The sequence below is a fragment of the Notothenia rossii genome (genome assembly GCF_949606895.1).
Source record: "Notothenia rossii genome assembly, chromosome: 6".
Classification (NCBI taxonomy): domain Eukaryota; kingdom Metazoa; phylum Chordata; class Actinopteri; order Perciformes; family Nototheniidae; genus Notothenia; species Notothenia rossii.
This window is the reverse complement of record NC_136909.1, coordinates 4,525,264-4,536,039: the sequence shown is the minus strand read 5'-3', so window position 1 is coordinate 4,536,039 and position 10,776 is coordinate 4,525,264. Positions and strand designations below refer to the sequence as shown.

Here is a 10,776-nt window from a genome sequence, read left to right as displayed (position 1 = left end):
CATAAAAACATTTTCTTACTCAATATCAAGCCACGATTATTGTTTTTATTTAAAATTGTATAATGTCTGACTTTTTTTGCCGTCTGTGAGGGAAAGAAATGTGGCTTAGAGCTTCAGAATACCGAAATCTGTATTTTTAAAAATCTTTTTTTCCTTCTAATTTGTTATTATTTATATTGCTTTTAAAATCGTTCTGTGTGACACGAAGACAATGGGGAAATCATGTTGGTGAACACGAATCAACAGATACATTTTCTGACTATAACACGAAATGCCGTGAGACTGGGTTGTCAGACAATAGCTTCTACAACCAGATTAGTTTTACAAGTATCCAATAGACACGCTAACTTTATGCTAAGCTAAGTCATCATCAGACGATAGCTGATGCACCCTGAGATTGCATTTCCTTTCCTTGTTTGTCTCAACATGGACTGTTTATGTGCAAACAACCAAAGCAAACTCCAACATGATTGGTTAATACTTCTCTGACTACCAACAGATGCCTTTGCTACTCAAATATTGTCTCGTTGCTATAGAGCCTGTAAATTAAGCTAAATGTTTGATAAAGATTATCCTGGGATTGAATCCAGTTCATAAAATGTACTTCTAGTGATACAAAAAGTCAATGCCACAATGTTTTTTGGGGCGCCGCTTATTACCAATTACAGTTGCGAAAATGAAGTTGTTTGCTCTTCACATGGGATGTTTATGTCCAAACAACCAAAGCAAACTCAAAGATGGTAGGTCAATACTTCTCTGACTACAAACAGACACCGCAATGCTTCTGCTACCTAAATATTGTCCCACAGAGATCCTGCATATGATGATAGATCTGTTCATGGAGATACGGCTGGGATTACATCCAGATAGTATAATATATTTCTAGTGATACGAAAAGTACAGGAATCCCACAACAGCGATACTTAGCGAGGGCTATTGCTTCTGGGGTCTGGGGCAAGCCAGCGAATATCTGCGAAAAGACTAGGTTTTTAGGGCCCTGCTAATTTTAAAGCCTTATTACCAATTACAGATACGAGAATGAAGTTGTATGCTCTTCACATGGGATGTTTATATGCATACAACCAAAGCAAACTCAAATATAATTGGGCAAAACCAACGTGACTACAAACAGAAACCGTAATTGTTCTGACACCATAGTGTAAAATTCGGTACTGTAGCTTTAAGGCACCAGGTAGCGCGACTCTCCTTCTTGTGTTTTAGTTTACACAGCAAAGCCATGCAGAGCACATCGTAGCTCAGTTCTATGCCACAGATCATTTTTGTTTTAATCCTTGGAGTAGATCTGTCTGTAAGTATACAAACTTACCTGTATGCCAAGTTATGTTTCAAAAATGTGGTTTAATTGATTGTGTGGTTTCAATGTTTTGGATAAGCTAGCTAGCTGCTAAGCTAACGGACATAGCTCATTCTTAGCATAGGCTGTTGATTATAATGCACTCTATTTGCATTATGTTGCACATGTATTATTTCTGTTTATTCTTGCAGTTTTACAATTTCAAGCCTCAGTAAATGGTCAACTCAACAACTGTCTTCTGAGTCTTTGTTCGCTATCTGTGAAGCTATGCAGTGCGATGCATACGCAAGGGCAGAATAGTAATGCTTCTGCCACATATTGTACATCATCCATAGATCCTGCTAAATCTTAGATGATGAAATGCAGTTTAAATAATTCAGAGAAAACCCAACAACAGTGATGCTAAACCGAATACATATTTACACATTCAGCCGATAGTTTTTTGTACCTCACACTATGATAAGCAGCCAACTTGGAAACCTTCCAAATCTGACAAGAGTGTTTATTATTTACAACAGCTTGGAAGTAACAGAGAGTGGCTGATAGAGATGTAATGTACATAACAAGTGTGTAACCAAAGCGGTGTTATGTTGATTAACATTAAATATTACACGTGATATTTAATTATGACCTTTATTGAGGGACTCATTTCTACCAGCACTTGATGTTTAGCAGAAGGAAAAGTTGACAGGAAATGAGAATTTTGCGATTGAGATAAAGAACTCTTGAGAGACTGGAAACTAAATGAAAACAACGTCATTGGGGAAATGTCTATTGCTGAGAGCAGGAGAGAGATAGAAGAGATCATTTGGAAATAAAAGAAGAGGACCCATCATCGGTCACACATTTGAATTTAAATCGCTTGAGCTGAAAGAGACAAAGGCCGATCGTTATCCTGCACAGAATAAAGATTAGACCTCGGTTAACTGCGGTCACATGCTCCCATTTTAGAACTATTTTAGGAGGCGAAAAAACCCGAGAGTGAAATCCAATTTCTTTGACTACAAAAAGACAATTAGCAGGTGTCTGCAACGCAACACAATGGGAGCTGATGGATGAAAGGAAAACAAACTCAGTTCACCATCTGCCTTTATTTTACCAATGGCAGTCTTCTAATCCAAAGCAGGCAGATTGCTAATAACGGCCACAGTTTGATGGAAACTTGGTGGTGTGCACAGAGGGAATTAGTGAGATGAGGTTTAAAGTTTGAGGTTTTTAAAGTTTGAAGAGTTTCTTTCTTTCCAGAGAATCGGAGCACAAGGAGTCCTCCGCTGAGCTGTAAATACTTATCATTGAGACAGCGCTAGTGTGTGTGTGTGTGTGTGTGTGTGTGTGTGTGTGTGTGTGTGTGTGTGTGTGTGTGTGTGTGTGTGTGTGTGTGTGTGTGTGTGTGTGTGTGTGTGTGTGTGTGTGTGTGTGTGTGTGTGTGTGTGTGTGTGTGTGTGTAATTGAATGCAGTCCTGAAGGACCATTTGATTCCTTCAAAACAAGAAAATGTGTTTTCTCCCCCTGAGAGGTATCATGTTTGCTTTTCTTTAAAAGTGGACAAATTTCCACTATTTTATTTTGTCAGAGGAGAGAAATTATTTTGGATGACCCTTTTTATATTTGTGTCATGGTTTTCTTACACATTTATCATTCTGTCAATGTCCATGACCAATTGAGTGGCAGGAATGAGTCATCAAAAACAGAAATTAGTCAGCATTTTACCACTTTTACCACTTGAAGACACTGTAGATATTCACTTATTCATTGAGTGTGTGTGTGTGTGTGTGTGTGTGTGTGTGTGTGTGTGTGTGTGTGTGTGTGTGTGTGTGTGTGTGTGTGTGTGTGTGTGTGTGTGTGTGTGTGTGTGTGTGTGTGTGTGTGTGTGTGTGTGTGTGTGTGTGTGTGTGTGTGTGTGTGTGTGTGTGTGTGTGTGTGTGATGACTGACCTGTCGTTGAGGCAGCAGTAGATGATGGGGTTGTACATGGTGGAGCTCATGGCCAGCCACATGATGCCCAGGTACACCTGCTGGATAAACCTTTCCTCAAACATGTCCGGAAAGAACTGGTGGAGCAGGAAGTAGACGTGGTATGGCAGCCAGCAGAAGGCAAACGTACAAACCACCGTGATCATCATCTTCACCACCTGTTGGGCAGAGAGGGCAAACGTGCACACATCCTTTACTCAAGTAGAAGTACTGATACTCGTGTTTAAAAATACTCTGGTGAAAGTAGAAGTACTGACTAAACTTCTTTACTCAAGTAAAATTAAAGAGGGCTTTGAAATGTACTTCAGTAAAAAGTACCCATAACTAGCAGCTGTTTTAAAGAGTACCTGACCTCCCTTTAGATTAATAGAACAATAATGTCATTGTTAGCTAATGAATGTTTCCATGGTGACCAACGGCAACATGACAACGTTTCCATTGGTCCCTCTTCTTTAGAGAAGACCAGGAAATGATGGATACACGGATCGTGTTCAAATCAATAGGCACGCAATGACTCTAAATAATAATGATCACGCCACCAAACACACATTCAAACTAAAGGAACCAGCCTGTTTGGAAAATGAGAGAAGTAGAAAGTACAGGTATTTGTGTTCAACATGTAAGAAGTAGAAAGTACAGGTATTTGTGTTCAACATGTAAGAAGTAGAAAGTACAGGTATTTGTGTTCAACATGAAAGAAGTAGAAAGTACAGGTATTTGTGTTCAAAATGTAAGAAGTAGAAAGTACAGGTATTTGTGTTCAAAATGTAAGAAGTAGAAAGTACAGGTGTTTGAGTTCAAAATGTGAGAAGTAGAAAGTACAGGTATTTGTGTTCAACATGTGAGAAGTAGAAAGTACAGGTATTTGGGTTCAACATGTAAGAAGTCAAAGTAAAAAGTGGTCAGAAAAATAAGTAGTGGAGTAAAGTACTGGTACCAGAAACATGTACTTAAGTTCAGTAGCGAAGTATTTTGATCCACTACTTCCCCCCTCTGCTGTTGGGACACACAACAGCATCAATTTGTCTCCATTTTGACAGTTTTGCTTCCCAGACACACTCTGGATTTTGTATTTTTCCGACTTCAACGGCTGGAGGGGATTACAAATTAGCCCCCAGACACCTCATGAAAAGTGCAGCGCGATGCTTGCGCCATGAATAATATATAACACATTTGTGTTAACAAAACTGTCATGTGATGTCAGGTTTCTGCTTGTTTTTGTAATGTGTTGATGTCGATGCACTACGTTGATTGTCTCCTTTGGGGACTCACACACAGTCTTCTATAACAATAAGAGGAAAGAAATCTGTCAGTCCAGAAAAAACCCAGTGGATTTTAAATGCTTATCTGTCAAAAAACTCACAACACATCATGAGTGCTGTCTATAACAGAGAGACACTGAATTTAAAAGGGTGCACATGGACAGACGTTAAGGATATGTGAAGATGCCTCATTATCGGAGGCAGACTGTGAGTTTGAAAAGTGTTATTTAAGATATTTGCAAGTCAAAGTAAGCGCATACAGCTTTAACAGAACAGCCTCACCATGATGTTGTAGGTGTGGAAGTTCTTCAGAGTGACTGAAACAAATATAAAGCTCACAAATTGTAATGAGATATTGGATGTGTGTTTTGTTGAAGGTATAAGTGGGCGTGGCCATCCTGATCTCAGAATCTCAAATCCTTTATTAATCCCACAGCGGGGACATTTACAATCAATTATCTACTTACTGTCTCTGCTGGAGTTGGGATGTGCATCTTGGAATTTGTGAAGTCAGATTTATCTCAGAATTCTGACACATTTTTGGGGAATTCTGACTATTTTCTAGTGTAATTTTTTCTTAGAATTCACTTTTTTCTGGGAATTCCGAAAAAGATCTGGGAATTCCGAAAATGTTCTGGGTGTTCAGACTATTTCTCTAGTGTAATTTGTTCCGAGAATTCACTGACACCTTTATCTTGCAATAAATAAAAGAAATGTAAACTAGAAAAAAGCAGACCTCCACCAGCCTTCAAATGCTATAAGAAGTCAAAAATGGTCATGACATACAGTATCAAGTTTATGACCTGATGATGGTGGTAAATGAACATTTGCAACCATTGCAGTATATTCTTCCTGGGAGGTGTATGATAGCCGTTGAAAAGTTTTACTCAAACCCACAAGCTCATAGCCAGAGTCATCAGGATCCATCCTCTGGGGAACATGAATGTCCATGGGCGCGGGAAGGGGGGTGCTGAGGGCGCTGCAGCACCCCCTAGCGGCAGGCAGGGGGTGCGGAGCTCCCCTGTCTGAATTATTATTTGACGGTTATTGCTACGTCTCCCGCTGTGCATAATCTGTGTAATATGTAGCCAATAAATTCCACATTGTTGGTAAAATGATATGTTGGCCTGCCCCGAATGTTTTTTCTGTAGCCCCGGACAATTCTACCTCAATAATATAATACATTAACCGTGCTTTACGTGAACCTCATCAAGACACTAGAAAGGACGGCAGGACTGTAATTTCCCGTGTTCAGTGAATGCAACAGAGGCAAGACATCAGACCAATCAGAGAGTTGGATGGAAATAAAAGTGTGCTTGTGTCATTCAAGCTCACGGCTCTGTGTGTGTGCGGAAATAGCGCATTTAGTGTGTGTGAGAGAGGGAGAGAGAGAGAGGGACCGGTGCCAGCAGCAGGGACCGTGTTGTTAGCATCTGGTTAGCTAGCTGCACTAACGGACATACGGAGCTGTTTGTTCCACAACAAGCTGGAGGAGAGCTCTCCTCTCAGACTGAGAGGCTCAGGTGAGCTAAAGGACTCTCTGAGTGTTTAGATAGTTAACTTTAGTCTAAGTTATCTCAGTGGGTCTCAAACGGTTTGGTCAAAAATTATTCAAAAGATTATTTCCGCGGCACACCTTCATATGATCATTATAGTTATAAATAAAATAAGAGAATAAAGGAAAAACAGTTATGAAATACTATATGGCAGTAAAACAAGAATACAGTTTGAAAGGGGAGTGATTTGTAAAATATCCATAAAGAAAAAGAACATCTGCTTACAGTTGTGTTTCATCTGGGTGTTGAGAGATGTATCCATAGATCTCTTAATGTTGCTCTCAAAGTGCATCAGATTGATGCTTTTAACTTCAATATTTTAAAAAAATCTTCCCGGGGGAGCATCCCCCCGGACCCCCCTAGAGGAGGTGAGGTCCGCTCCCCACTCGTAAAAAATAGCACTTTACCCCTGCCTATATGCCGAGAGCTGATTATCGAGCCTTCATTGTAACAGTTGCGGGTTTACTGTGTGTTTGCGTGTGGGGAGTTTTTTTGTGCGTGCTCTATAGTGCCCGTAATAGTGTTCACTGGAGTCCAGCACCTCAGCACCCCCACTCAAAATACCTTCCCGCGCCTCTGTGAATGTCTGTAAAAACCTGGTGTAATGTAGACTGGTTCAGTGATGGCGTTAATCGTCCACTTTAGACACTTGTTAGGGGCGTGAACCACAGATCTTATTTAAGGCTTGTAACCAAAAACAGGTTAAAAAGCATTGAATTTGTGACGATGCCCCTAGATTCCACCGGGTCCGTCTGCGTCTCGTTACGGCTGAGCCGCGGCGTCCGCAAAGATCTCGGCCACTCTAAGTCAATGGGTGCTATTCCACCAGATGCGCCGCGTTACGGCTCAGGAGCGTCCCAGAAGCGTCTCGCCGCTGGGCTCCGCTCGAAATAGGATTGAAGTCTATTTTTCGGCGCGACGCAGCCGAAATGTAATGTCGGGCAGGCAGGAAGTGGAACGTTCAGAGCATATATAGCATATTGAAATATATATAGGCTACACACACAAACTAATGTTGCAGACCCTATCCCTCCGTAGTTTTTCAAGTAGGGAAATGCCAGCGTTCTCCTCAGGTTTACAGGCACTGTGTAAATTATATATATAGAATAATTATAATGATGAATGCATTTTTTTACCACTAAAATACAGCAACACATCTTTGATTCATGTCGTTTACAACAGGAATATTACAATTATTATTAACTTTGTCTGTAAGTAGCCTGTCCAGGAAATATGCCCAAATCAACAAAAACTGCGAGCTTGCAGGCAAGACGCTCCGCTTCTGAAATGCTTCTGAAACGCGCCCGGTAGGATCATTTATATTAATGTGGACCGGAGGGAGAGGGTGACGAGCATAAGTTTCACTTTCCTTTTTTATTTCAATTACAACTTTGGTCATGAAGAATATGTTTCTCTGTTGTCCACGTTCATAAAGCATAAAGCAACAGCATCAGAGCACGGTGCAGAGTCAGATGAGTCCCTCGTTCTTATTAAACATCCATGTTGGAGTCCGTTGTATAGAAAACTGTAGTTTCCATAGTTTCACCACAGCAGCAGACGCACATTCATGACGTCCGCTGGCGCATCATAAACACGTCGGATAGTGAACGTGCATTCGGATTCTCTAAAGTACCGCAGTCTCTTCTCCTAAGTCCTTTTGAATTCTCCTATCCACTATCCCTTAACCCCGTGACGTTTCACTCAGAGGTCAAGGTATAGCAGATAGGGTTAGAATTTAGGAGCTGATTTTTGGATTATCGGAACGCAACCCCGGTGGAATCTAGGGGTAGTCTTTTCCGGATTTGAGGTCTCATTGCTGCACCTCTCTTTTGCAATCCATCAAATCCTCGTTGAGATATTTCAGGGTGTTGCAACGGGAGGTACCAACTGACCAAGCCACATTATATAGACTGGCTATAAACAGATTAATGAAGAAAATAAAACCTACATTGAAGGAGAAATGTAAACTTAAGGAAGTGTATTTTGTAAATTGTGTAATATCAAATAAAAATATTATCTTTAATATATTTGTTATGCATGCTTCTTAGTTAACATTAAGCTGTCTTTGGCTCTTTTCTGCTGTAACACATGTGCATTTCCCCTCTGTGGGACGAATAAAGGTATTCTGATTCTGAAGAAAATGCAATGAAATATAATTAAATAGTGGAGTTAAATCTACCAAACTACATTTTCAGAGACGGAGCAGCAGGACCTGATCTCATCAGTGCAGAGAAGCCTTAGTGAATAAGTCATGACGTGGGGTCAGAAAAGCAAGTCTCTGCGAGTGTCTTTGTTGGCAGAGTAATCTTGAAGAAACTGCAACACTGAAGCTGTGAAAACACCCGACAGGCATGGGCTCGAAAAAGGAATACACAGGTAGAGAGGTGATGACAAGGAGAAGAAGAGACTGCAGTGTGCTGACGAAACAACAGAAAACCATCAAAGAAGAGATGAAGGCCGAGCGGGCGGTGGGGATCTTTCCATTACTGGAGGGAAACGACAGCAACACCCCGATGTAGTGAAATATCCATCTATCTATCATCTATTAACAGACAGACCATGTTGTGTCCCTATATACTCATAAGCTTTAAATGGGCTCCACATTTTTGATTAAAGTGAATGAAACGCCTTCGTACGCTTCAAACTTCAAATGTAAATTCTGATCAGCTTCTCATCATAGATTTAAGCATGAGAGTAATACAGTTTCTTTTTAAAATGCTATATAAGTCTATAAAGCTCAAATATAAGGGTGATAAAGCAATGCACAAAGTAGTAGAAAGTGCAGTGGAAGTACCAATCCGCTCGATGTATGAAGATATACGTGATTTGAGACCTCAGAAATCGGGAGCCTTTTAAATTCAAAACGGGGGGGGTGCTAGTGGATCGCCGGAGCTGTTAGATTAACATTAACATGCTTATTGTAGTTGTAAGTGCAGCCTGTAGCACCATCCTGGATGGAGCATATATGTGGGCAGGACCTGTATTATACAGGAAAGGAGTGAGCAGAGAGTAGAGTAGTTGTCGATTCTTGTTCTGTTTTCTGTGACTACCTGCCTCACACTCTCAGACTTTGAGTTGCGCGCGCTACTAAAGACACGTGTTACCATGGAAACCAAACAATGGTGTAGCTGTATTAAAGTCCGAGTGGAAACAGTCCTGAGTAAATCTGATTTTGTCAGAAATCGGGAGAAATGCGGGAGAAATATGACCCCGGGAGGAAACCGGGAGAGGGCAATGCAATCGAGAGTCTCCCGCGAAAATCGGGAGGGTTGACAAGTATGGGGTACAGTGGAGAAAAAAACAGATCACTACCAGTGAAGACAGGGACATTTTAGTTATAACCCGTGAAGACTTCAATGGCTGCTGAACATACCACCGCTAAAAGTGTTGTTTGAATCCTGGTTACCTTGCGTTTGGCGGTCAGCTGCTCCTTGTAGCGGTCAGAAGAGTCTCCAGGGATTTCACTGGCCCAGAGAGTGAGTCCCACCACCAGATAAGCACATCCCATCACCAGCAGAGGCAGGAAGTAGATCAGGATGGCCACACACACGTAGTACCTGCAACAACACCAAAATACACACATTATTCAGGTGGAAGTACAGATACTCGTGTTTAAAAATACTCTGGTGAAAGTAGAAGTACTGACTAAACTGCTTTACTCAAGTGAAAGTAAAGAGGCTTTGAAATGTACTTCAGTAAAAAGTACCCATGACTACCTTTCTGTTTTTTCCATTCACATTAAAATCGACCATTTTCTTTCCTTTCAAACACAAAATCAATGCCTGTATCCAAATCAGCGTATTCTCTATGAAACCAATGTGAATAGTCTCGACTCGTTCATCATGGTTGTCGTTAAAGAGTCAGATTATTTTAATAAAGCTCCATCGTGCATTTTCCATTTGTTATTCTGCAATTACAGATATAAAGATGAGGAAGACATCCATATTTTGTAAAGAGCTTTTCACTTCAAGACATAAAGCCAGGACTTTAACAGACAATTGAGAATAATTTGATATTTGCTATAAGACCATCATCACACACACACTCCATGGAACCATACAAATAACATACAGAGACACATACATGCACTTCTCTGCATGCGACTCAACGCCTGTGGTTCAACTAGAATGAAATTAATCAGAATAAGCTCTTAGTGACCTTGGTGGTGCATTCACGATAAAATCGATCCTTTTTCTTGTCTTGTTAACCTTTTCAAACACAAAATCAATGCATGTTGAAACGACGTCTAAATGAGTGTTTTGTGAAGGAATATTCTTCTAGTTGAAAAATGTCCCGATTTGGGATCAATAAAGTACATCTTATATTATCTTTAGTTCTCTCTTCACCGTGCACTTTCAAACATTTCAAGACACATGAAAACAGATCTTCATTTGATATATTTTATAAAAACATCAATGAACAAGAGGCACAATTACATAGGAAGGATATTATAGTACTACAGATATAAATATTAGTATTGAGTGCCAATTAAAAGTACAAAGTACAGATACTCGTGTTTAAAAATACTCTGGTAAAAGTAGAAGTACTGACTAAACTTCTTTACTCAAGTCAAAGTAAAGAGGCTTTGAAATGTACTTCAGTAAAAAGTACCCATAACTAGCAGCTGTTTTAAAGAGTACCTGACCTCCCTTTATATTAATAGAACAATA

General features: G+C 40.3%; 1 protein-coding gene across 1 annotated transcript in view; it reads right to left on the bottom strand.

The window, feature by feature from the left end:
- Positions 1 to 2,619: 2,619 nt before the first annotated feature.
- Positions 2,620 to 10,776, bottom strand: part of tacr1a (tachykinin receptor 1a) — a 77,049-nt gene continuing 68,892 nt past the window's right edge. Inside the window, exons 3-4 of the mRNA XM_079689075.1 lie at positions 9,513 to 9,663; positions 2,620 to 3,446 (exon numbers count right to left, since the gene is read on the bottom strand). Coding sequence (XP_079545201.1) covers positions 3,057 to 3,446; positions 9,513 to 9,663 — 541 coding nt within the window. The 3' untranslated portion in view covers positions 2,620 to 3,056. The remainder of the gene's footprint in view (positions 3,447 to 9,512; positions 9,664 to 10,776) is intronic.